Raw genomic sequence first — 25,477 nt, 5'->3', positions numbered from 1 at the left:
ACTTAGCAAAAGCGGGCTTTGAAGTAAACTTTGTGGGAGATCAGTGCCAGATAAAGCCAAATGGGGCAGTATTGGCAAATGCTAACCTTAGAACTAATATGTATGTACTGCAGTGTGAGTCTAAGGTTGCGAATGTGCAAAATGTCCCGACCCATGATATGTGTATTCATCTGCTGCACAGGCGTCTGGCTCATGCCAGCTTTAAGGTGCTGAACAAAACATTGGAGTTGTGGGGGGGGGGATGAAAAACATTACAAGTTGTGATAATTACTTAGACTGCAATATCTGCAAGGAGGTTAAAAGCAGGGCTTGCCCAGTAGCAAGAGCAAGCCAGAGAGAAACAAAAAAAACCACTGGAGTTGGTTCATGCTGATGTAACTGGTCCTTTTCCACCAAGTGTCTCCCGCAACAAGTATTGTTTGATCCTAGTGGATGACTATTCTAGATTTGGCTGGGTCTATCCATTAAAGCAAAAATCTGATGTTGCCCAAACTTTGAAGTTCTGGGTAAGAAGGATAGAAAGACAACTTGGCCAAAAGGTGTGCTCTATTCAGACAGACAGGGGAGGAGAATTTATGGCAAGCTCCCTAAGAAACTGGTTGCGATCCCAAGGGATTAAACATAGGCTTACCAATGTGGCGACTCCTCAGGAGAATGGAGTAGCAGAGCGTAGGGGAGGTGTCTTGCAGACACAAATGAAAGCATTGTTGGCAGATGCAAATCTTCCAATTAAATACTGGACTGAGAGTATTAAGACAGCGAATTATATTGGAAATTGTTTGTGGTCAAGGGTACTAGATGACATACCCTATAAGATTCTCTATAACAAAAGTCCCAGTTTGCAACATTTGAGAATCTTTGGGACAAAGGCACGGGTTGACATACCTATAAAAAAACTGAAGAAAAGGTGGGAAAAGGGCACAGCAGTTGCTATTCCTTGGGTATGAAAGCGGTACGAAAGCCTACAGGTTTGAAGATGATAAAAATCTTTTGAGTTATAGTTGGTCAGCCAGCTTTAATGAGCAAAGAAATTGGCCCAAGATACATGCAAACCTGCTGCCAGAAAAAGTTTTACTGCCAAGCGTACCTGATAAGGCCGTTGAAAGAAAGCTAAGAATTGGCAGCTCTCCCAGAGAAATTGAAAGGGAGGAGGTAAAGACTGAGCATTTTTCTCCAGCTGCTAGCATGGAACGGGGGGGGGGGGGAGAAAGTGCAACAGGGACAGGAGGAGGTAAATCTCCAGAGTCAATCCACCCCAAAAGCAGTCCTGAAGGTAGCCCAGGGGGTGAGATTAATGAACCAAGGAGGTCTGAAAGAAGTAATAAAGGCCAACCTCCAGCCCGTTATGGGTTCCCAGCCACCATAAACCAGGTTTGTGTAACTGAGCCAGCAAACTTTGAAGAAGTGCAAGAGTTACCTACTCTAGAGAAAGAGGTGTGGTTAAAGGCAATGCAGGCAGAGTATAACTCTCTGCTAAATAACAATGTGTTTGTACCTACTGAGGAGATTTCACCCCTCCCATATCCAAGAATCTGCTGATGTTCTCTGCTGATTCTCCAGAGAGGAGGGGGCGGTTTTTGCTCTCTATTTATTCCGCTCCAGCCTCACATCAAAGTGTCGGAGAGAGAGACTGAGTGTTAGAGAGAGATCGTGTGTATAGATAAGGTTGCTGCTAAGAGCAGCTGCAGACACTCAGTGCAGTTCAGCATTCATTTTCGTTTAGACCTCATTTAGCTCTGTATATAGTTGTGTATTATAGTTGTAGATAGAATAAAGAAGATATTCTACAGAGCTGTTCTCCGAGTCATTTATGCTCTGCTGTACTCTGCTATACTCTGCTGTGCGACGACTGTCTTCTTGTGGAAGTGAATCTGGTGCTCACAACTCTAAGCTGTGAGTCCACAGCACTTTGACCTGTTCCTGTGCAGAAGGTGGTCTCTGGAAGTGCTACCCAGCTCGCCTAGCTCAGTTGGGGCTGAAGTGGATGAGTCCAGTTGGTGACACTGGCTCAAGGGCAATGCTGACACCTACAGAATTGCCTGAAGGTAAAAAGCCCATAAGCTGTAAGTGGGTTTTTAAAGTGAAAAAGCTGGCTGATGGTAGTTGTCAGAGGAAAGCCAGGCTGGTTGCAAGGGGCTTTACACAAAGGAAAATGATACATTATGATGAAGTGTTTGCCCCAAGAGCAAAGGCTGAAACAGTAAAATCAGTTTTAGCAATGGCAAGTCTGAGGGGGTTAAAAGTTAATCATTTTGATGTTGCCTCAGCATATCTAAATGCTCCTATTGACGCCGAGGTGTATTTACAGCAAATACCAGGTTATGAGCTGGAAAAAGACAGCATGGTGTTAAAGCTGCAAAGGGCACTATATGGTTTACACCAAAGTGCACGTCTATGGCATGAATGCATAGACACAACTTTGAAAAAGATGGGATTCAAACAAAGCCTGGCTGATTCCTGTTTATATTCAGCAATGGTGCAAGGAAGTGTTTGTTATTTACTTTTGTATGTTGATGATATCTGTCTAATAACAACTGCACTAAAGCAAGGGTCTTGGTTTATAAACAGCCTAGGTAACAAATACAAACTGAAGTATTTGGGAGAGATTCAGAATTACTTAGGAGTAGAGGTTCAGAGAAATGAAGAGGGCGTCTACTCTCTGAGTCAGAAGGAAAAAATCGAAAAGTTACTGAAGACATATGGAATGGAGAGGGCAAATGAGGTTGACACTCCCATAACTAAACAGTACAAAAATGAACCAGAAGGACAAAAATGTGAGAATGCAACTGTGTTTCATTCTTTGTTAAGTTTTCTGTTATATTTAAGTTGCTGGACGAGACCCGACATAACATTGGCAGTGCACATGTTAAGCCAAAGAAGTGCAGACCTGGCTCAGAGAGATTGGGTAGCACTTAAAAGAATCCTAAGGTATCTGAAAGGCACAAAAGATTACAAACTGGTGCTGGATACAGGATATGATCAGCAAGTGTATGCATATACTGATGCCAGCTGGGGAGACAGAGAAAATGGAAAGTCTACCACTGGCTATGCCATATATATTGGAAATGTCCTGGTTCAGTGGAAATCCCAGAAACAAACATTTGTTGCCACAAGTACTTGTGAAGCAGAGTACTCAGCCATAAGCGAATGTGTGTCACAAGTAGAGTGGTTTGCTTGCCTAACAAAAGAGCTTGGAATACCTTCTGAAATGCCAATCTCTGTGCTCAGTGACAACATGGCTGCACAACAGCTTGCTAACCAACAGAACTTTAAGAGCAAGAGCAAACATATTGCTATAAGATACGGAAATGTGAAAAATGCTTTGGAAAGAAATGTGTTCAAGGTACAGCACTGTAACACAAAATGTAATGTGGCAGATTTGTATACAAAATGTTTGGATGCTCCTAAATTTCAAGACCTAAGAGAATTATTAGGTCTCAAGCCTTTGACTTAAGGAGGAGTGTTGGGATTCACAGGATGCTGTGCAAGTAAGTCTGCAGGCTTCAGTTTGCAACAGGCTGATGTGAAGGAATGGGTTTCCCAAACCCAAAACTGACTGTGAAGGCAGTTTGAAAACTGCACCAAAATCCCTATTTTTCCTTAGCTAAAATCCATTAACTTGAGCTCTGAGTCAATGTATAAACAAAAACCCGGCTGTGCTCGAAGCTCTCTCCCTTATCAGTCTGTGGCGGCAATGAGTGACCTTGCCAAGTTCCAGTAGAGCAGGGATGATGCGTGTGTGCCTTATCTTATGTGCTGACCACAAAAGACGCACAGACCCAATCTGGGAACAGCACCAGAGCGTGTTCCCGGAGATTATGACCTATTCCTCCCAGATAAGAGTAGGAAGAGGAAGATCCTTTTATGGTCAGAAGTACAGAAAGGAACACCCTTTTATGGTTAAGAATACCAGAGCAAGAACATATGTGATGTCAACCTGCGTACATAAGCTGATGTAGTTGGAAGGAGGGAGAGGGTGCCTGGAGGATATATATACTGCATGAAACTTGTCATTTCTTTGGACTTGCTGTGGACTTGATCACGCAAGTACCTTCTGCTATCCGGAAAGCAGAATAAACTCTTTCTTCTTTGAATCAACCTCGGTGTCATTTGGCTTCCTTCCTCCTGTCCCGGAGCAACGCAGACCCAATCAGTGAACTCCAATAAGGCTACAGATCCAATACTCTCTGTGGAAGTGCTGGGTCAGAATGATGCAGCAGTAATGTGATTGGCTGTCACTGGTTTAAAAGGGAAGCCTGTCCAATAGTGGTGGAGTGGTGTAGATGAGTGTGGAGTCTTCTTTTGCCTCAAGGTGCAGGTACTCTGTCTGATTAGATGAACTGCTTCTGTAGATATTTGTATATATATTGAGCTCACAATAATAAATACTGCACTAAAGAACCTGGGACTCTGAGCATTCTGCTAAAAGCGCCGCGAGGAATTCGCGACAAGGACTTACCTTGTTGTGTCCAGGTTTGGATGTATTCTGCTGGGAATAAAATGAAGAAAAGTGTCATGTTTCTTGTCTAGAGAACAGTTGCCATCTATCTGCCACTTGTCTTCTCTAAAAAAAACCCCACATGCCTAGAAATAGACTTATTGCAAAAATCATTTGGAGTAAAATCTATTGCAATCAATTCTTCTTCTTTTTTAAAGTAACCCTCCAAAGAAGATTAAATAAATCCTCCGGACTGGGAGACACACCATTCATTTAAAGCACTTTGTTTCCTGCCATGAACAAACAGAATCTAGGCATTGTGGCTATTACTATTATTTATTAAATTTCTGTACTGCCCTTCATCCGAAGATCACAGGGCGGTTTACAATATAAAAACTCAAAAATACATACCATAATAACAAACAGACAATACCACTCCCAGTATGATTATTTATTAAATTTTCTGTTGCATAAAGTATTTGCTTGCCTGCTCTGCCAAATGCCCAGGCCTGGCAAATTAACTGCTCTTGAGAGCGAAGAGGAAATATTGGCCATATCAGGCACAATACAGTCACGAAAACTTTTACTGCACAATATCGGGTTCTCAAACGTTCCCAGATATCGGGAACGATCAGTTGCAAAAGTTAAAGAAAAAAAATGCAACATTTCCTGGGGTCCAAGTCACCCCACCAAATCAAGTTCATGGATTGGTTCTTCTTCCGGTCTACAGATCCTGCACTGGTCGCCTTCTCTGCTTTCCCAAATTTGCCTGGTCCTCTTTTCAAGCCCCCCAGACTGGCGGCCACCACTCCTTCTCACCAGGGGAAAGTCGTCTCTTGCATCTGCAAATAGGACCTTCCTCCAAGCTGGGCTCCCAATAGTTCAGGCCTAGGCAAACACGGCCCTCCACCTGTTTGGGGACTCCAATGCCCATCACCCCTGACCCGCTGGTCCTGTTAGCTAGGGATGATGGGAGCTGTAGTCCCAAAACAGCTGGAGGGCCGAGTTTGCCTTTGCCTGTGATAGTTCATGGCAGTTCCCCTCAACTTGAACCCTTCTACATGCTCCCACCAGCCCCAGGCAGGATACGGTCCAGAACATTTAGAGGGCACCAGGTTGGGAAATCCTGGTTCACGCTGCGCAACATCAGACCAGGGTGGATAAAAATCAATGACCCATTTTTTTTATTTTTATTTTTTAAATGGATTTCTTTGATTTAAATCACATTTTTTAAAAAATTAAATTGGATTTCTAAAATAAAATGCTTTTGGAGGAAAAATCTTTCGAAATATATTTTTCTTTTTAAGTTGCATTATAGTCCAACGGCTATTCACTGGGAAGTAAGGATTTATTTTAAGTTTTTCATATATGCTAAAATTCATTTTAAGAATTTTTTTTAAAAAAATGTTTAACCACATCAGTTAACAAACATGGATATATATGCTATAATGTTATTGTTTTAGTTAAATAAATTGTTTAAATTCTTATTAAGGAAATGATTATTTTTATCCTTCCAATAAGGTACAGCAGAAAAGTTGTCCAAATATACAGTGGTACCTCAGGTTAAGAACTTAATTCATTCCAGAGGTCCGTTCTTAACCTGAAACTGTTCTTAACCTGAAGCACCACTGTTAGAGGTATCGGTTGGTTGCTTGAGAGCAATCAGGAAATATGGCTCAAGAGTCTGTTTTCAAGCTTTCTTCTTACTGATCAAAACCTTTAGAATGCAGAGCGCCTCTATTCCGTGTCTTGCTCATTCACGGGCAGAATCTGAGAGTGGGCGGCCCTTCAACCTTCCCCAGCAGAGTAATTTCTTGGCGCCCAGTCTGCGCCTCCCCTCTCTGCGTGGAAACCTACTGCGCAAGGAAGGCTTGGGTAATGGGGGACCCCCCTTCTCCCCGCTTTGCTCAGGCAAGGTGTCCTGGCACCGCCTTGCCTCCTCCGACCCCTGCATCTCCTCTCCTTCCTCCGCTGAGGAAGTGCTGCTTCCCACGATCTTTGGGGGCTCTTTGTAATCCACCCGGCTTTTCCCCTCTTGCCCCTGAGCCGATGGCAGTTCTTAACCCAAGGTACTATTTCTGGGTTAGCGGAGTCTGTAACCTGAAGCGTATGTAACCTGAAGCGTCTGTACACAGTTAACTTATTATACCCCACAATAATACCTGGGGAGGTGGCTGGAGGTGTTGGAGGATGGTGTCCAAAATCTCCCTTTCATCCATCATCTCCAAGGCTTCTCTGACGGTTCTTCCTCCCAGGATCTTCTTACCCATCCACAAGTACTCAAAGTTTTCATCAGAGAGTTCTTCAGAAAGAAAGAGAGAGAGAGAGAGAGAGAGAGAGAGAGAGAGAGAGAGAGAGAGGTGAGTAAATGAGGCGGATGAGAGGGAAAGGTACCGTATTTTTCCATGTATAACACGCCCCCATATATAAGATGCCCCCTATTTTTGGGCACTCAAAATTTAGAAAATGGGGGCAGATTGCCAAGACTTGTTAAGCTTTTTTGGGGAGGGGTTGCCCAGAGTGGTTGAGCTTTATTTGGGGGGAGGGAGCCATTAATCAAATTGCACAATTGCAGGCATCAACCACCAAGTCACCTATCGTCTGCCAGTCGACAACAGCCCTTTTCACAGCAAAGAAATCATGGCTGGGAATCTCTTCCTGGCGGCTACAACCAAGCGCCCGTCCCCCCTCAGCACTCCCCCTGTAGAAGAGGAGCCCCAATTTGACACTTGATTTTGGGGGTAAAAAACCTCGTCTTATACACGAGAAAAGACGGCAAGTTCTTTCTCAGGGGGCTTCTCGCCTGTTGCAATGAGTGGGTGCATGCCATATCTGAACAGGGATCATAGAACTGTAGCATCTGAAGGGACCTGCGGGGTCACCTAGTCCAACCCCCAGCAATGCAGAACAGGGGCAGCCACCCGGAAGTCCCTGCTCCATGTTACACGCTGTCAGAGCTGCCCGAGGTCCCAGCTCACAAAGGACCAACGCCGCTTCGTTGTTAAGTACGGAAGTCTTTATTGAAGTTCAGTTTCACTTCCAGAGCCGCAGCGTACAGCTCTACGTCTCAAACTTCAGACCGCTGAAGCTCCGTCTGAGTCTCCTCCCCCCAGACACCAGTTTAAGACTCTAGCCTTACTCCACCTCTTCCTCTGCTCTTTCCACCTCTGGTTCCGCCTGTCCGTCGGGGTCTCGCCCTTTCTAGACTCTTCTGACGCTGAATCCCCTGAGCCTTCCCCCTCCCTCCGGCGGGCTTTAGGAGCTGGTTCCCAATCCGGGTCTCCTGCTGTCCCTCGCGCCTGTACATTTAAACTTGGTGCGCGCGCCCAGCCAGCAACTTTCCTCCTGACCGTTTCACTGCTGCTGTCACTGCTTCCCCCTTCGGGGAGGCTAGCTGCAACTGACCTTCCCTCCGTTCCCCCACTCTCCGATGGAGGCGTGGTCAGCCCTGACTCATCTTCTCTCCCCGCTGGAGGAGACGCTGGTCCTGACACATGTGACTCTTCCCCCCCACTACGCTCTGGTGGGGAAACTGGTCCTGATCCCCCGCTGCTGCTTTGGGGTTCCCCGCTGGCTCCTTGTTTCTGGTGCGTCCCCCCTGGGACCCCCCTTGCCCTGACCATCGGCGCCCCCTTCTGGGAATCTTCTGATTCGCTGGAGAAGCTCATGGAATCTCTCGGGCCACTGTCATACTCCCCTACGCTGCCCTCGGATTCTTCCCCTTCGCTCTCCATTTCCTCTCTCCCCTGTGCTGCTGCTCCCGAGCCCCTGACACACACCTCTTAACAAGGGGGGGGGACTTCCACCCAGACATCAAGGAAACCAAGAGAGACCCCGACCTTGTATCATAATAATAATAATTTATTATTTATACTCCGCCCATCTGGCTGAGTTTCCCCAGCCACTCTGGGCGGCACCCAATCAAGTATTAAAAACAATACAGCGTTAAATGTTAAAAACTTCCCTAAACAGGGCTGCCTTCAGATGTCTTTTAAAGATAGGGTAGCTACTTATTTCCTTCACATCTGAAGGGAGGGTATTCCACAGGGTGGGCGCCACTACCGAGAAGGCCCTCTGACTGGTTCCCTGTAACCTTACTTCTCGCAATGAGGGAACCACCAGAAGGCCCTCGGCGCTGGATCTCAGTGTCCTGGCTGAACAATGGGAGTGGAGAGGCTCCTTCAGGTATACTGGACCGAGACCGTTTAGGGCTTTAACACTTTGAATTGTGCCCGGAAACGTGTTGTTGTTTAGTCGTTTAGTCATGTCCGACTCTTCGTGACCCCATGGACCAGAGCACGCCAGGCACTTCTGTCTTCCACTGCCTCCCGCAGTTTGGTCAGACTCATGTTTGTAGCTTCGAAGACACTATCCAACCATCTCGTCCTCTGTCGTCCCCTTCTCCTTGTGCCCTCCATCTTTCCCAACATCAGGGTCTTTTCCAGGGAGTCTTCTCTTCTCATGAGGTGGCCAAAGTATTGGAGCCTCAGCTTCATGATCTGTCCTTCCAGTGAGCACTCAGGGCTGATTTCCTTCAGAATGGAGAGGTTTGATCTTCTTGCAGTCCATGGGACTCTCAAGAGTCTCCTCCAGCACCATAATTCAAAAGCATCAATTCTTCGGCGATCAGCCTTCTTTATGGTCCAGCTCTCACTTCCATACATCACTACTGGGAGAACCATAGCTTTAACTATACGGACCTTTGTTGGCAAGGTGATGTCTCTACTTTTTAAGATGCTGTCTAGGTTGGTCATTGCTTTCCTCCCAAGAAGCAGGCGTCTCTTAATTTCGTGGCTGCTGTCACCATCTGCAGTGATCATGGAGCCCAAGAAAGTAAAATCTCTCACTGCCTCCATTTCTTCCCCTTCTATTTGCCAGGAGGTGATGGGACCAGTGGCCATGATCTTCGTTTTTTGTTTTTTTTTAATAATATTTTTATTTTTTCCATATAAACACAACATACATAAACATACAAAGACAAAAACAGAACAAAAAACATGTATCATTTCATATCCTAATTTCTTATACCTTTCTTCCCCGACTTCCTCATGCCTCCCTTTTCTGTATTCCAAATTCTTATCGATTGTTCAGCAAATCTTCCCTTATTTTAATTTAAATTTAGACTAGTCTTCCTTATTCTCCTTGTCTTAACCATAGCTAATAGTAACCATTTACTTTCCAGTCCAGCATCATTCTAACTTTCATTAATTTTGTAATATTTCTTTAAATAGTCTTTAAATTTTTTCCATTCTTCTTGCGCTGCTTCTCTTCCCTGGTTTCGGATTCTGCTCGTCATTTCTGCCAAACCCATGTAGTCTATCACCTTCATCTGCCATTCTTCCAGTGTGGGTAGCTCTTGCGTCTTCCAGTACTTCGCAATGAGTATTCTAGCTGCTGTTGTAGCATACATAAAGAAAGTTATATCCGTCTTTAACACCCCTTGGCCGACAATACCCAAGAGAAAGGCCTCTGGTTTCTTGGGGAAAGTATATTTAAATACCTTTTTAAGTTCATTATAGATCATTTCCCAGAATACCTTAATCTTCGGGCAAGTCCACCAAAGATGAATAAATGTACCTTCAGTTTCTTTACATTTCCAACATTTATTGTCAGGCAAATGGTAAATCTTTGCAAGCTTGACTGGGGTTATGTACCACCTATATATCATTTTCATAATGTTTTCTCTTAAGGCATTACATGCCGTAAATTTCATCCCGGTGGTCCACAACTTTTCCCAATCAGCAAACAAAATATTATGACCAATGTCCTGAGCCCATTTAATCATGGCCGATTTAACCGTTTCATCTTGTGTATTCCATTTCAGCAGCAAATTGTACATTTTTGACAAATTCTTAGTACTGGGTTCTAACAGTTCTGTCTCCAATTTTGATTTTTCCACCTGGAAGCCAATTTTACTGTCCAGTTTAAACGCTTCATTTATTTGGTGATAGTGCAACCAGTCTCTCACCTTCCCTTTTAATTTCTCAAAACTCTGCAATCTCAGTTTGTCCCCTTCCATGATCTTCGTTTTTTTGATGTTGAGCTTCAGACCATATTTTGCGCTCTCCTCTTTCACCCTCAATAAAAGGTTCTTTAATTCCTCCTCACTTTCTGCCATCAAGGTTGTGTCATCTGCATATCTGAGGTTGTTGATATTTCTTCCAGCAATCTTAATTCCGGCTAGGGATTCATCCAGCCCAGCCTTTCGCATGATGAATTCTGCATATAAGTTAAATAACCAGGGAGACAATATACAGCCTTGTCGTACTCCTTTCCCAATTTTGAACCAATCAGTTGTTCCATATCCAGTTCTAACTGTAGCTTCTTGTCCCACATAGAGATTTCTCAGGAGACAGATGAGGTGATCAGGCACTCCCATTTCTTTAAGAACTTGCCATAGTTTGCTGTGGTCGACACAGTCAAAGGCTTTTGCATAGTCAATGAAGCAGAAGTAGATGTCTTTCTGGAACTCTCTAGCTTTCTCCATAATCCAGCGCATGTTTGCAATTTGGTCTCTGGTTCCTCTGCCTCTTCTAAATCCAGCTTGCACTTCTGGGAGTTCTCGGTCCACATACTGCTTGAGCCTTCCTTGTAGAATTTTAAGCATAACCTTGCTAGCGTGTGAAATGAGTGCAATTGTGTGGTAGTTGGAGCATTCTTTAGCACTGCCCTTCTTTGGGATTGGGATGTAGACTGATCTTCTCCTATCCTCTGGCCACTGCTGAGTTTTCCAAACTTGCTGGCATATTGAGTGTAGCACCTTAACAGCATCATCTTTTAAAATTTTAAATAGTTCAGCTGGAATACCATCGCTTCCACTGGCCTTGTTATTTGCAGTGCTTTCTAAGGCCCATTTGACTTCACTCTCCAGGATGTCTGGCTCAAGCTCAGCAACCCCACTACCTGGGGTGTACGAGACATCCATATCTTTCTGGTATAATTCCTCTGTGTATTCTTGCCACCTCTTCTTGATGTCTTCTGCTTCTGTTAGGTCCTTACCACTTTTGTCCTTTATTATGGCAATCTTTGAACGAAATGTTCCTTTCATATCTCTAATTTTCTTGAGCAGATCTCTGGTTCTTCCCATTCTGTTGTTTTCCTCTATTTCTTTGCATTGCTCGTTTAAGTAGGCCTTCTTGTCTCTCCTTGCTATTTTTTGGAAATCTGCATTAAATTTCCTGTATCTTTCTCTATCTCCCTCGCATTTTGCTTGCCTTCTCTCCCCCGCTATTTGTAAGGCCTCGTTGCACAGCCACTTTGCTTTCTTGCATTTCCTTTTCATTGGGATGGTTTTCGTTGCTGCCTCCTGTATAATGTTGCGAGCCTCCATCCATAGTTCTTCAGGCACTCTGTCTAGCAAATCTAAATCCTTAAACCTGTTCCTGACTTCCACTGTGTATTCATAAGGGATTTGATTTAGATTGTATCTTACCGGCCCAGTGGTTTTTCCTACTTTCTTCAGTTTAAGCTTGAATTTTGCTATAAGAAGCTGATGATCTGAGCCACAGTCAGCTCCAGGTCTTGTTTTTGCTGACTGTATTGAGCTTCTCCATCTTTGACTGCAGAGAATATAATCAATCTGATTACGATGCTGCCCATCTGGTGATGTCCACGTGTAGAGTCGTCTCTTGTGTTGTTGGAAAAGCGTGTTTGTGATGACCAGCTTGTTCTCTTGACAGAACTCTATTAGCCTTTGCCCTGCTTCATTTTGATCTCCAAGGCCAAACTTGCCAGTTGTTCCTTTTATCTCTTGATTCCCTACTTTAGCATTCCAATCCCCTATAATAAGAAGAACATCCTTCTTTGGTGTCACTTCTATAAGGTCTTGTAAGTCCTCATAGAATTGGTCAATTTCAGTTTCTTCAGCACCAGTAGTTGGTGCATAAACTTGGATTACTGTTATTACTGTTATGTTAAAAGGTCTGCCTTGGATTCGTATCGAGATCATTCTATCATTTTTGAGATTGCATCCCAGTACAGCTTTCACCACTCTTTTGTTGACTATTAGGGCCACTCCATTTCTTTTGCGGGTTTCTTGCCCACAGTAGTAGATATGATGGTCATCCGAACTGAATTCGCCCATTCGCGTCCATTTTAGTTCACTGATGCCCAGGATGTCAATATTTATTCTTGCCATCTCATTTTTGACCACATCCAACTTACCCAGGTTCATGGTTCTTACATTCCAGGTTCCTATGCAATATTTTTCTTTACAGCATTGGACTTTCCTTTCGCAGCATTGGACTTTCCCCTTCATGGATCACTGCCTTGCCGTGGCGAAGTGGCTTGAAGAACTCAAAGAAGCTATGAACTATGCCGAGCAGGGCACCCAAGATGAACAGGTCATAGTGGAGAGTTTTGACCAAACGTGATCCACCTGGAGGAGGAACCGGCAAGCCACTCCAGTATCCCTGCCAAGAAAACTCCATGGACAAAGACAACAGGCATATAAAAGTTATGACGTTGGAAGATGAGCCCCTCAGGTCGGAAGGCGTCCAACATGCTACTGGGGAAGAGCGGAGGACAAGTACAAGTAGATCCAGAGCTGATGAAGCGGCTGGGCTAAAGCCGAAAGGACGTTCAGTTGCGGATATGCCTGGAAGCGAAAGGAAAGCCCGGAAACGAACTGGGAGCCAATGCAGATCTCTCAGAACCAGTGTTATGTGGTCCCGGCGGCCGCTCCCAGTCACCAGTCTAGCTGCCGCATTCTGGATTAATTGCAGTTTTTGGGTCACCGTCAAACGTAGCCCCACGTAGAGCGCGTTGCAGTAGTCCAAGCGGGAGATAACTAGAGCATGCACCACTCTGATGAGACAGTCCGTGGGCAGGGAGGGTATCAGCCTGCGTACCAGGTGTAGTTGGTAGACAGCTGCCCTGGATACAGAAGTAACCTGCGCCTCCATGGACAGCTGTGAGTCCAAAGTGACTCCCAGGCTGCGCACCTGGTCTTTCAGGGGCACAGTTACTCCATTCAGGACCAGGGAATCCCCCACACCCACCCGCCCCCTGTCCCCCAAAAACAGGACTTCAGTCTTGTCAGGATTCAACCTCAAACTGTTAGCCACCATCCATCATCCAACCGCCTCCAGGCACTCACACAGGACCTTCACCGCCTTCACTGGTTCTGATTTAAAGGAGAGGTACAGCTGGGTGTCATCTGCATACTGATGAACACCCAGCCCAAACCCCCTGATGATCTCTCCCAGCGGCTTCATATAGATATTAAAAAGCATGGGGGAGAGGACGGAACCCTGAGGCACCCCACACGTGAGAGCCCAGGGGTCTGAAGACTCATTCCCCAACACCACTTTCTGGACACGGCCCAGGAGAAAGGAGCGGAACCACCGTATAACAGTGCCCCCAGCTCCCAGCCCCTCTAGACGGTCCAGAAGGATGTTATGGTCAATGGTGTCAAAGGCCGCTGAGAGATCCAGCAGAGCAAGGAAACAGCTCTCACCTTTGTCCCTAGCCCGCCGGAGATCATCGACCAGCGCGACCAAGGCAGTTTCAGTCCCATGGTGAGGCCTGAATCCCGATTGGAAGGGATCCAAATGGTCTGCATCCTCCAGGCATGCTTGGAGTTGTTCGGCAACCACCCGCTCAATCACCTTGCCCAAGAATGGTAAATTTGAGACTGGGCGATAGTTGGCCAAACTGGCTGGGTCTAAAGATGTTTTTTTAAGAAGCGGTTTAATGACCGCCTTTTTCTGCGGGTCTGGGAAGGCTCCCTCACAGAGAGAAGCATTCACCACCCCGCAGAGCCCATCGCACAGCCCTTCCCGGCTCGCTTTTATCAGCCAGGATGGGCAAGGATCAAGGAGACAGGTGGTCGGTTTCACTTGTCCAAGCAGCATGTCCACATCCTCGGAGGTAACAGATTGGAATTGATCCCATGTAACAGGACTAGACAGAACTCTAGCACTCTCCCGCCCTGGCCCTGCTCCCACAGTGGAGTCTACCTCCTTCTGAATCTGAGTGACTTTATCTGCAAAAAACTTTGCAAAAGCATTGCAGGAGATCTTGGGGTCCCTACCATGCCCCGGTGGTGCAGGTGGTTCCGATAGATTGCAAACCACCTGAAAAGGTCTCCTGCTGCTGTTTTCTGCAGATGCAATGGAGGCGGCGAAGAAGGCCCTCTTCGCCGTCACCATTGCCACTTGGTAGGCTCGACATTGAGCTCTAGCCCGTGTCCGGTCTGATTTAGAGTGAGTTTTCCGCCACCAGCGCTCTAGCCGTCTCAACGATTGTTTCATTGTCCTCAGCTCTGGGGAAAACCATGGAGCTGTCTGGGCTCCATGCAATCGGAGAGGGCGCTTCGGAGCCAGACAGTCAATAGCCCTGGTTAACTCCGCATTCCAAGGGGCCACCAGGGAATCAGCTGAGAGGCCATCAACGTGGGATAAAACATCCCCTGCCACTCTCTGGAAACCAGTTGGATCCATTAAGTAGCGGGGGTGGACCATCCGAATCGGTCCCACCTCCCTGCAGAGGGGAAGGGTCGCGGAGAAGTCCAGTTGCACCAGGAAGTGGTCTGACCATGGCACTTCTTTTGTTTCGCTTTTAGTTAGTGTCAGATCACCAACATCCGTAGAGGTAAACACCAAGTCTAAGGCCAAGGGGAACCCAAAAGGGATCTGGTTCTGCCTACTCACCTGGGAGCGCTGGCCCAGAGTCCTCGAGGCTCTTCTTTTTTGAGGGCCGCTGCTGGCTTGGGTCTTGCTTGCTGGTCTGGGGCTTCACCAGCCCTGGCAAGACTAGGGGTCTGGCCTCTGCCGGTCTGGCCTCTGCCGCTGATGTTGAAGGCTTTGCCAATGCCGGCAGTAGGGCAGGGGCCTCTTCCTCATACGAGGGGTAGATCTTGTTTTTGCGTGCAACTTGATCTTTCCTCCTGCCCTCTGTGGCTGATGTTGAAGGCTTCGCCAATGCCGGCAGTAGGGCAGGGGCCTCTTCCTCATACGAGGGGTAGATCTTGTTTTTCTTTTTTCTTTTTAGAAAAAAAGCCATCCTGCAAGATGCAAAAAGTTTAGGAATTATTGGGGAATGATATATAATGAATTGAAAAAACTGTTTAAAAAGACTTTTGTTAAGAAACCAGAAACATTCCTTCTAGGAATTTTAGACCAAGATGTAAAAAAAGAAAATTGGAAATTATTTATGTATGCAACAACAGCAGCAAGAATTTTATTAGCACAAACTTGGAAGACAGAAGAAATACCAACGAAAGAACAATGGCAAGGGAAACTTATGGAATATGCAGAACCGGCAAAACTAACAGAAAAATTACATGAAAATGACAACAAAGACTTTAAAAGAGAATGGGAACCATTTACAACATATATGAAGAGGCAACATAAATAAATGGACTCATTGGCAGGGTTTGAGTGAACAATCACAACTGTCTACAACAAAAAATAAGACTATATGTATTGAGGAAATTTTGGGGAAACATCAAATACGCAAGGTGAACAATAGGGAAATAAAACAAAATGTGAGTACGAGGGAAGTCCAGGGGAGGAGGGTCGAAATATGAAAAATTGTTAAAGATATAGTGTTAGAAGTAGAATCCATGGAAAAAATCAATAAAAAATTATTTTAAAAAAATAAATAGAATCTCTGGATAAGAAATTGTCATTTTAAGGTAATCTATTAAGACTGGAGTATGATATTCCAGTTTTGATTGCTGGAAATTTAGCAACTGGGAAATATTATCCTGAATAGTGACAGAATCTGGGAATGATTCAAAGTATTTGGTATGGTATTTTTATTTGTAAACATTGAAATGAGGAAGTCTTTTTACTCAGAGTGAGAAGGATGACCAAATATTTGACAGACCTGGAAATAGCAAGCTCATGTAGATCCAAGGGGGGAGGAAGTGGATACCGCGGAAGAATATTGTAAAATTTGTGGATGAAAATGATCTGACATGATCTACTATTCCAGCCTGGTTATCTCTTCCTAATTCTGGGTGCTGTGTTTTATTATCTTCAATATCTCTTGTGAAAAGGTCTTTTAATGTACGGTCAGTAAAAGCCTGGATGTAAGGCCTGCCTTTTGTGTGAATAGTTTTGTTTTCGTTTTCTCATTATGGGTGGATCCCAGGACAGACTAGGTCTGGCTGAAGGTCTGCCCTGAAACCTTGCTGGAAGGATCTCCCATTGCTGTGCCACTTTGCAGGAGTCGACTCCTGCAGGTGGCTTGTCTTGTGTGCGGGTTCAGGCGTGCTGCCTGCAGAAGTGGACCCTGGGACTAGCTACCTGGAAAACCTCTGTGCCTGAGGACGCCACAACTCCCGTAGCCTTTTCAGGCTTTGCCCTCAGGTGGGAAGAGCATTGCACCCGGGAGAGGGAAAAGGGAGTCAAACAGGCACTCAAGGGATAATTTCAGAGAAAGAGCTTTATTTCTATCATCCGGGCTTGGTAGAAGGAGCTAGTGTGATAACTTCATAAACAAGCACAAGTTCACAGCCATTTGCACAGAGCATATATTCCCCTCCAGTTCCCTCCTCCTTCTCCCCCTCCTCAGGAGTCCTGCCTCATGAGTTTCCCTGAGCATGAACAGAAAGCTCCTGACATCCCTCCCATCGGATGTCAAAGCGATAAATAACTACCTGACATTCAGAAGACATCTTAAGGCAGCCCTGTTCAGGGAAGTTTTTAATCTGTGATATTTTAGTGTATTTTTGGTTTTCTGTGGAGGCCGCCCAGAGTGGCTGGGGAGGCCCAGCCAGATGGGCGGGGTACAAATAATAAATTATTATTATTATTATTACTGTCCTGGGACTCTTGGGACTCTTGGCGCCCTTCCCAGGAAAGGGGGATGAGAAGCCAAGGGGGTTGAGAAGCCTTGCGTTCAGCGTGTCCAAGATGTGATGCAACTGGGTGAGATAAGACTCAGTTCCCACACCTGCTTATTCCTGGCATTGACAGAGCCTATTCATTAGCTTTTTGAAGCCTTCTTGTACTGATAAAAAATAACCTTTTGCTTATGCAGCAGCATCTTGTGAGAAAGCAGAGAAGAGCAGAGAAAAGCTGTTGTAGACGAGAGAAATGGGAAATTTGGTTTTGAGGCCTGGGGTGACTTTGGGCCTAGGGGGGGTCACCTGTCCTCACCTCCTTCACTCCCTGGCTTCTCCCCCCCCCCCCGGAGAAAGGGGAAGGCATGGACAACAGACAGTCGCTTCAGGACACCGATCCGCTTTCAAGAAGCCGGCGCATGCGAAGAGCCGCACCCCATCAGCTGCGAGCAGTACCTGTTCCGCCTCCAAATAATCATTTGGGCTTCTGTGCATATTCCCAGGTTGTACTTTCAGTTAGTTGGAAGGGGGGGCGGTTCTCCAGCAGATGCAGGAGTGAAACGCCATCCCTTTTGTTGTGTTGAAAACAACAACTCTCATCTGTGGGAGCCTCAGCTTCTGATCCTAAGGATGAGGCTAATGCTTCTGGTCCTATCCCTGAAGTTCTTTTATAGGTACTGAAGATTGACTGGATATTCTGTTTATTGGTTTGATAATGCTGTGTGTCATTTAAAATGTGGTTGAACAACTCACACCGCTCATGTGATGGCTCTCTGGGAAGTCAGCCCAAGTCACGGCGTGCACCACATCCCAGAGAAAGAGGGAAAGTGAATTGCTGTTATTAAGATGAATGTGTTGCCGAGAATGTTGTTTTTTTTTCAAACACTGCAGATTGTGGACAAGATGGACTGTTTCAAGAGGTGGCAGAAAGACATATCTAGATTTGTCTGGCAGGGCAAAAAGCCCAGAATAAAATTTAAGATATTAACAGATGCAAAAGAAAGAGGGGGGTTTGCCCTGCCAGACTTAAAACTGTATTATGAATCAGCGGCTTTTTGCTGGCTGAAAAACTGGCTACTTCTTGAGAACACAGACATTTTGGATCTGGAAGGGTTTAACAATAGGTTTGGTTGGCATGCATATATATGGTATGACAAGGTAAAAATTCACAAAGGTTTCAAAAACCATATTGTTAGGAAAGCACTATATAATGTTTAGATTCGGTATAAAGATTTGTTGGAAAACAAAACCCCTAGGTGGTTGTCACCAATGGAAGCTAAGGAAGTGAAAAAACTTAACATGGAATCTAAATGGCCAAAATACTGGGAAATCATAGAACAAGAGGAGGGAAAAGTGAAATTGCAGAGCTATGAGAAATTGAAGTCAAAAGTAAGGGACTGGCTTCATTACTACCAGATAAATGAAGTTTTCAAACAGGACAGGAAAATCGGCTTTCAGGTGGAGAGATCAAAATTAGAAACTGAATTGTTGGAACCCAATACTAAGAATTTGTCAAGAATGTATAACTTGTTGTTGAAATGGAATACACAGGATGAGATGGTTAAATCAGCTATGATTAAATGGGCACAAGACATTGGTCATGACATTATGTTTGCTGACTGGGAACAGTTATGGACTACCGGTATAAAATTTACGGCATGTAATGCCTTAAGAGAGAACATTATGAAAATGATTTGTAGGTGGTACATGACCCCAGTCAAGCTTGCAAAAATCTATCATACGCCCAATAATAAATGCTGGAAATGTAAGGAAACTGAAGGTACTTTCTACCACCTTTGGTGGACGTGCCCAAGGATCAAGGCCTTCTGGGAAATGATCTATAATGAAATTAAGAAGGTACTTAAGTGTACCTTTCATAAGAAACCAGAGGCCTTTCTCCTGGGCATGGTAGGCCAATTGGTGTCAAGGAAAGATAGGACGTTCTTTATGTATGCTACAACAGCAGCAAGAGTTCTAAAAGAATTGGAAGTATTGGAAAGTATTGGAAGACACAAGAACTACCCACGCTGGAAGAGTGGCAGACGAAGGTGATAGACTATATGGGACTGGCTGAGATGACTGGCAGAATCCGTGACCAAGGAAAAGAGACGGTGGAAGAAGATTGGAAGAAATTTAAAACTTATCTTAAGAACTGTTGTAAAATTAACGAGTGCTAAAATGTTATGGGTAATGTAAAACAGAATTGCAGTGACAAATAATTGGGTAAGAGAAAAAGGATTAAAGAAAGTGAATTATAAGTACACTGGTGCCTCGCAAGACGAAATTAATTCGTTCCACAAGTTTTTTCTTCTTGCGAGTTTTTCGTCTTGCGAAGCACGGTTTCCCATAGGAATGCATTGAAAATCAATTAATGCGTTCCTATGGAGACCGCTTGCCAGGCTGGCGGTGCGGAGAAGGGCTTTTCTCCCCACCGCAAGCCTTCAGGACAGGTAGGGGAACAGAGGGGAAGGCGCGCAGCGCTTCTCCTCTGTTCCCGGGGCTTGCGGTGGGAGGAGGGTTTTTCCTCCCCACCGCCAACATTCAGAACAGCATTCTGAATGTTGGCGGTGGGAAGGAAAACCCTCCTCCCACCGCAAGTCTTCAGGACAGCCATCCGAAGGCTGGCGCGGGGAGAAGGTCTCTCCGCCCCACCGCCAGCCTTCGGGGGAGCCTTCCGAAGGCTGGCGCGGGGAGGAGGTCTCTCCGCCCCACCGCCAGCCTTCGGAGGAGCCTTCCGAAGGCTGGCGCGGGGAGGAGGTCTCTCCGCCCCACCGCCAGCCTTCGGGGGAGCCTTCCGAAGGCTGGCGCGGGGAGGAGGTCTCTCCGCCCCACCGCCAGCCTTCGGAAGGCTGCTCCGAAGGCTGGCGGCGGGGCGGAGAGACCTCCTCCCGCCGCCAGCCTTCGGAGCAGCCTTGCGAAGGCTGGCGGTGGGGCGGAGAGACCTCCTCCCGCCGCCAGCCTTCGGAGCAGCCTTGCGAAGGCTGGCGGTGGGGCGGAGAGACCTCCTCCCGCCGCCAGCCTTCGGAGCAGCCTTGCGAAGGCTGGCGGTGGGGCGGAGAGACCTCCTCCCGCCGCCAGCCTTCCGAGCAGCCTTGCGAAGGCTGGCGGTGGGGCGGAGAGACCTCCTCCCGCCGCCAGCCTTCCAAGCAGCCTTCCGAAGGCTGGCGGCGGGAGGAGGTCTCTCCGCCCCACCGCCAGCCTTCGGAGCAGCCTTCCGAAGGCTGGCGGCGGGAGGAGGTCTCTCCGCCCCACCGCCAGCCTTCGGAGGAGGTCCGAGGATAGTGGGGAAGACGCGCTGCGCTTCCCCGCTGTCCTGGAGATTTCCCTATGGGCTTTCGTCTTGCGAAGGAAGCCCATAGGGAAATTCGTCTTGCGAAGCGCATCGAAAAACGGAAAACCCTTTCGTCTAGCGGGTTTTTCGTCTTGCGAGGCGTTCGTCTTGCGGGGCACCACTGTAATTGAAATTAGGGGTTGCTGGAAAAGTTTAAAACAGGGATGCAGAAAAGGGAGGTATGGGGAAGTCGTTGAAATAAGGTTTAAGAAAAAGAGGTTATGAAATTATACGTGTTTGTATGTTTGTTTGTTTGTGTATTGTTAGTTGTGTTGTGTTTTGATATATGTTGGAAAATTAATAAAAAAATTATTTTAAAAAAGAGAAAGAGGGAAAGTGAGCCTTAAAAACCCTTTTGGATCTCTATCCCAACAGAACAGCTGCATTATTTCTCTGGGAAGATTTTAGTTTAGGTTTTAGAATCCCAGTTGCTCCCCCCCCCCCCAATTCAGGTGACCCACCAAATCAGAAATCAGTTAGAGAGATGCCCGAAGTGGCGTGCAAGAAAATACTTAAAGAAATTAAGGCAGGGAGGGTAGCCGGCCCCTTTTCTGTCCCTCCCATAGAGGGTTTGCATATATCCCCATTAGGCATCGTCCCCAAAAAGGCACCCAGTGAGTTTCGCATGATTCACAACCTATCCTACCCAAAGGGAGGGTCCGTCAATGATGCGATACCTCAGGAACTTTGCTCTGTGAGGTATGCCTCATTTGACCAAGCGGTTAAACTTATTCACAAATTTGGAAAAGGCGTGTTGCTGGCGAAATGTGATATAGAGTCTGCTTACTGACTCCTGCCAGTCCACCCGGAAGATTTCCGGTGGCTGGGTTTTAAATTTGATGGGGCATACTTTGTAGACACGGGACACGGGTGGCGCTGTGGGTAAAACCTCAGCGCCTAGGACTTGCCGATCGTATGGTCGGCGGTTTGAATCCCCGCAGCGGGGTGAGCTCCCGTCGTTCGGTCCCAGCTCCTGCCCACCTAGCAGTTCGAAAGCACTCTTAAGTGCAAGTAGATAAATAGGTACCACTTTATAGCGGGAAGGTAAACGGCGTTTCCGTGTGCTGTAATGGTGCTGGCTCGCCAGAGCAGCTTCGTCACGCTGGCCACGTGACCCGGAAGTGTCTCCGGACAGCGCTGGCCCCCGGCCTCTTAAGCGAGATGGGCGCGCAACCCCAGAGTCGGACACGACTGGCCCGTACGGGCAGGGGTACCTTTACCTTTACTTACTTTGTAGACAAAGCAATGCCTATGGGTTGCTCAGTGGCCTGTGCAGCCTTTGAGGCATTTAGTACCTTTTTGGACTGGGCGCTTCGTTTTAGAACAGGCTTTGAGGGTGTGTCACACTACTTGGACGACTTTATTCGCATAGCTGATAGTAGGCATAAGTGCTCGGCCCTTCTGGAAGCCTTCACATCTTTAGCAGGAGAGCTGGGAGTACCTTTGGCTGCAGATAAAATGGAGGGCCCAGCTACAACTATGGTTTACCTAGGCATTGAGTTGGACACAGTCACCCAAACCTCAAAACTTCCTAGTGAAAAATTGGTTGCGCTTAGGGACCTCATTCAGCAACTTCTCCCTCTAAGAAAAGTTACGCTCAGGCAGATTCAGTCATTGTTAGGCCATTTGAACTTTGCTTGCCGAGTGGTTTCCCCAGGCCGCCCATTTTGCGGCCGCCTCGCGAGGTTGTCAGCAGGCTTGCGGTCACCCCATCACAGGGTTCGCCTATCTAAAGAGGTAAAATCTGATCTGGAAGTCTGGCTGAAGTTCTTGGAAAGGTATAATGGTGAAGAAGCAACCGTTGGAACGCAAAGGCAACGCGGCCAGTACCAAATGCAAAGGGGTAGCGACAAAGACGTGTCCTTTTAAGCCTCCCTCCTTTTGCTCCACCAAGCCCCCCACAAACGTTAAAGGTGCCCCACCACCCTGCGAATGTGGCTAGAAATAAAAACCCCCAGCCAAACCTGATCCGTCGGGTGAGCTGTGCGCTTCCTAGTAAAAGGACTAAACGGCGATGGGCTGGCGCTGAACGTGCAAACCGCGTTCCGCAAAGCTCCGCTGCAGAAAAGCCACCCAGAGAGAAGGGAACACCCGGTCGATGGGGTTTTCCAGCGCGGTTTCAGCCCTGCTGTTCCGGAGCTAAATGGCTCTGGCTGCCGAAGCGGCTGCCTGGAACACGGGCGGGCTTGAGGCAGGCAATCCGATGGGAGGCACAACACCGATGCGCGGGTAAATCCAAGTGAAAATCGATCACCGAAGGAATTGAGATACACAGCCTAAAGGAAAGGTAAGCAAGAGACAAAACAACCTTAATACAAACCAAAGCGGGATGGCTGGCGAGGTGAAAAGAGGGTGAGCCCCGGCCGCGCCGGCCCTAAATAGGGCAGGCTACGCCCCCCAGCCACCCAACTGGCTGGCTGGGTTGACGACACAGCCGGGATTCCCTCAGTCTCACAGGGGCTGGAACCAGCCCCCGCGCACATGGAGTGGGCATGAAGCCCACAACCCCAACTCCTCGCCAGGTTCGGAAGTGGCTTTGTTGTGTTGAAAACAACAACTCTCATCTGTGGGAGCCTCAGCTTCTGATCCTAAGGATGAGGCTAATGTTTCTGGTCCTATCCCTGAAGTTCTTTTATAGGTACTGAAGATTGACTGGATATTCTGTTTATTGGTTTGGTAATGCTGTATGTCATTTAGAACGCGGTTGAACAACTCACACCGCTCATGGGATGGTGTGATAGGCGCACATACATAGATCAGCACAGGAAGACCGACCTGAAGCCATTTTGATTCCTAAACTGAGCAAATGTTTTCTCTGCAAGGTCAGACTGGAAAAGCCTCCCCACTGTCTTTTCCCTCACAAATCCTGTCTTAAGGGTATGTCTGTGTTTGAATAGGGTGTGAGCCTGTGACCTGGCCCAGGAACTAGGTATTTATTATTACAAAAGACTGGCCAGGCTCCCCAGGCAATCCAGTCAAGTAACCTGCCAAACAGGAGATAAACAAGGACAAAAACAACATCAAATTTCTGTTTAGACCGCCTTTTCAGGGATGTAGGTGTGATGTATCTGAGGGGTGGTCTTAGGTTACACCCCTTCTGTGACGTATGTATGATGTTCCGGGGGTGGTCTTGGTCTACAGGGTGGCAATTTCAAGAGTCCATATAAGGCCTTGCACACCATTGTTCTGGGTTCCTCATCTCTCCTGCGGGTGAGGGGAGCACCCTGTTGCAACAGATCAATAAAGATCAAGCTTACTAGCTGCCTTGCTTCTCAATATTCTCTGGTTGGCCTCTGTTATCTTCTCCTACCAATAGGGAACCTATGTAAGGACTCTATATGGGCTCTTGGATAACCCCATAAGGAAAAAGGGCAATTTTTTATTTACAACAGAGGCTCTCTGGGAAGTCAGCCCAAATCACAGCCTGCACCGCATCCCAGAGAAAAAGGGAACGTGAGCCTAAAACGTACAGGGGAGGGAACCAAGCAAGCTGTTAGGGGCCAATTCTCATTTACTGCACCCTCATGGTAAGACCTTGGGAAAATGCCACTGTCAGGGGCTCAGGAGCAGGAGCACAGGGGAGAGAGGAAATGGAGAGCGAAGGGGAAGAATCCGAGGGCAGCGTAGGGGAGTATGACAGTGGCCCGAGAGATTCCATGAGCTTCTCCAGCGAATCAGAAGATTCCCAGAAGGGGGCGCCGATGGTCAGGGCAAGGGGGGTCCCAGGGGGGACGCACCAGAAACAAGGAGTCAGCGGGGAACCCCAAAGCAGCAGCGGGGGATCAGGACCAGTTTCCCCACCAGAGCGTAGTGGGGGGGAAGAGTCACATGTGTCAGGGCCAGCGTCTCCTCCAGCGGGGAGAGAAGGTGAGTCAGGGCTGACCACGCCTCCAACGGAGGGGAGGTCAGTTGCAGCTAGCCTCCCTGAAGGGGGAAGCAGTGACAGCAGCAGTACGGTCAGGAGGAAAGTTGCTGGCTGGGCGCGCGCGCCAAGTTCAAATGTACAGGCGCGGGGGACAGCAGGAGACCCGGATTGGGAACCAGCTCCTAAAGCCCGCCGGAGGGAGGGGGAAGGCTCAGGGGATTCAGCGTCAGAAGAGTCTAGAAAGGGCGAGACCCCGACGGACAGGCGGAACCAGAGGCGGAAAGAGCAGAGGAAGAGGTGGAGTATGGCTAGAGTCTTAAACTGCTGTCTGGGGGGAGGAGACTCAGACGGAGCATCAGCGGTCTGACAGTTGAGACGTAGAGCTGCGCGCTGCGGCTCTGGAAGTGAAACTGAACTTCAATAAAGACTTTCGTATTTAACAACGAAGTGGCGTTGGTCCTTTGTGAGCTGGGACCTCGGGCAGCTCTGACATGGTTATTTCTCTTGTGAAATCAGGGAGACGTTTAATTAGTAAGGAATTCCATGGGTTGTAATGATACCACCACAAATAGCTCTGAACAGGCCTCTGTCTCCAATTTCTACATTTTACCCTGGCCAGCCCCTGAAAGAGCTGAATGGTTCTGGCTTTGGAACAAAATTCTGCCTAAAAGGTCCTTCCTGGGGGTTTTTTATGATGTTAGCCGCTCCGAGCCCAGCCTCAGCCGGGGAGGGCAGGATACAAATAAAAAATTCTTATTCTTATTCTTATTCTTATTAAAAGGGAACACAAATGCCAAATTAAAACTAAATATACCACACTGACTTTGGGGAGAACAAGAAAACACACTCACTCTCTATGGAGGTCGCTGTGTACCAGCGTTGCTAAGGGCCCCCAAGCCCCTGGAGACATGAGGTCACAGCACTATGACAACATGATGGAATGATGATGTCAGTGGAAAGGAGACCTCTTGCTCATCTCTTTTTCTATTTACATTATATTTGCTGATTTATGATCCGGCAAACCTTCATCGAAGATGAACTAAGAACTTA

The 25,477-nt window shown here is 47.0% G+C and overlaps 1 protein-coding gene across 1 annotated transcript in view; it reads right to left on the bottom strand.

Moving 5' to 3' along the window:
* LOC310748677 (maestro heat-like repeat family member 5) overlaps positions 1 to 25,443 on the bottom strand; it is a gene marked incomplete at its 3' end in the record, with an annotated part of 65,983 nt that extends 40,540 nt beyond the window's left edge. Inside the window, exons 1-4 of the mRNA XM_083584523.1 lie at positions 25,279 to 25,443; positions 15,091 to 15,443; positions 6,601 to 6,740; positions 4,460 to 4,486 (exon numbers count right to left, since the gene is read on the bottom strand). Of these exons, the coding sequence (XP_083440649.1) occupies positions 4,460 to 4,486; positions 6,601 to 6,740; positions 15,091 to 15,443; positions 25,279 to 25,337 (579 nt within the window). The 5' untranslated portion in view covers positions 25,338 to 25,443. The remainder of the gene's footprint in view (positions 1 to 4,459; positions 4,487 to 6,600; positions 6,741 to 15,090; positions 15,444 to 25,278) is intronic.
* Between the last annotated feature and the right edge of the window lie 34 nt (positions 25,444 to 25,477).

The sequence above is a fragment of the Podarcis filfolensis genome, assembly GCF_964270895.1.
Source record: "Podarcis filfolensis genome assembly, chromosome: 13".
NCBI classification, from domain to species: domain Eukaryota; kingdom Metazoa; phylum Chordata; class Lepidosauria; order Squamata; family Lacertidae; genus Podarcis; species Podarcis filfolensis.
The sequence above is the reverse complement of the archived record's forward strand: the minus strand, read 5'-3'. Positions and strand labels throughout refer to the sequence as shown.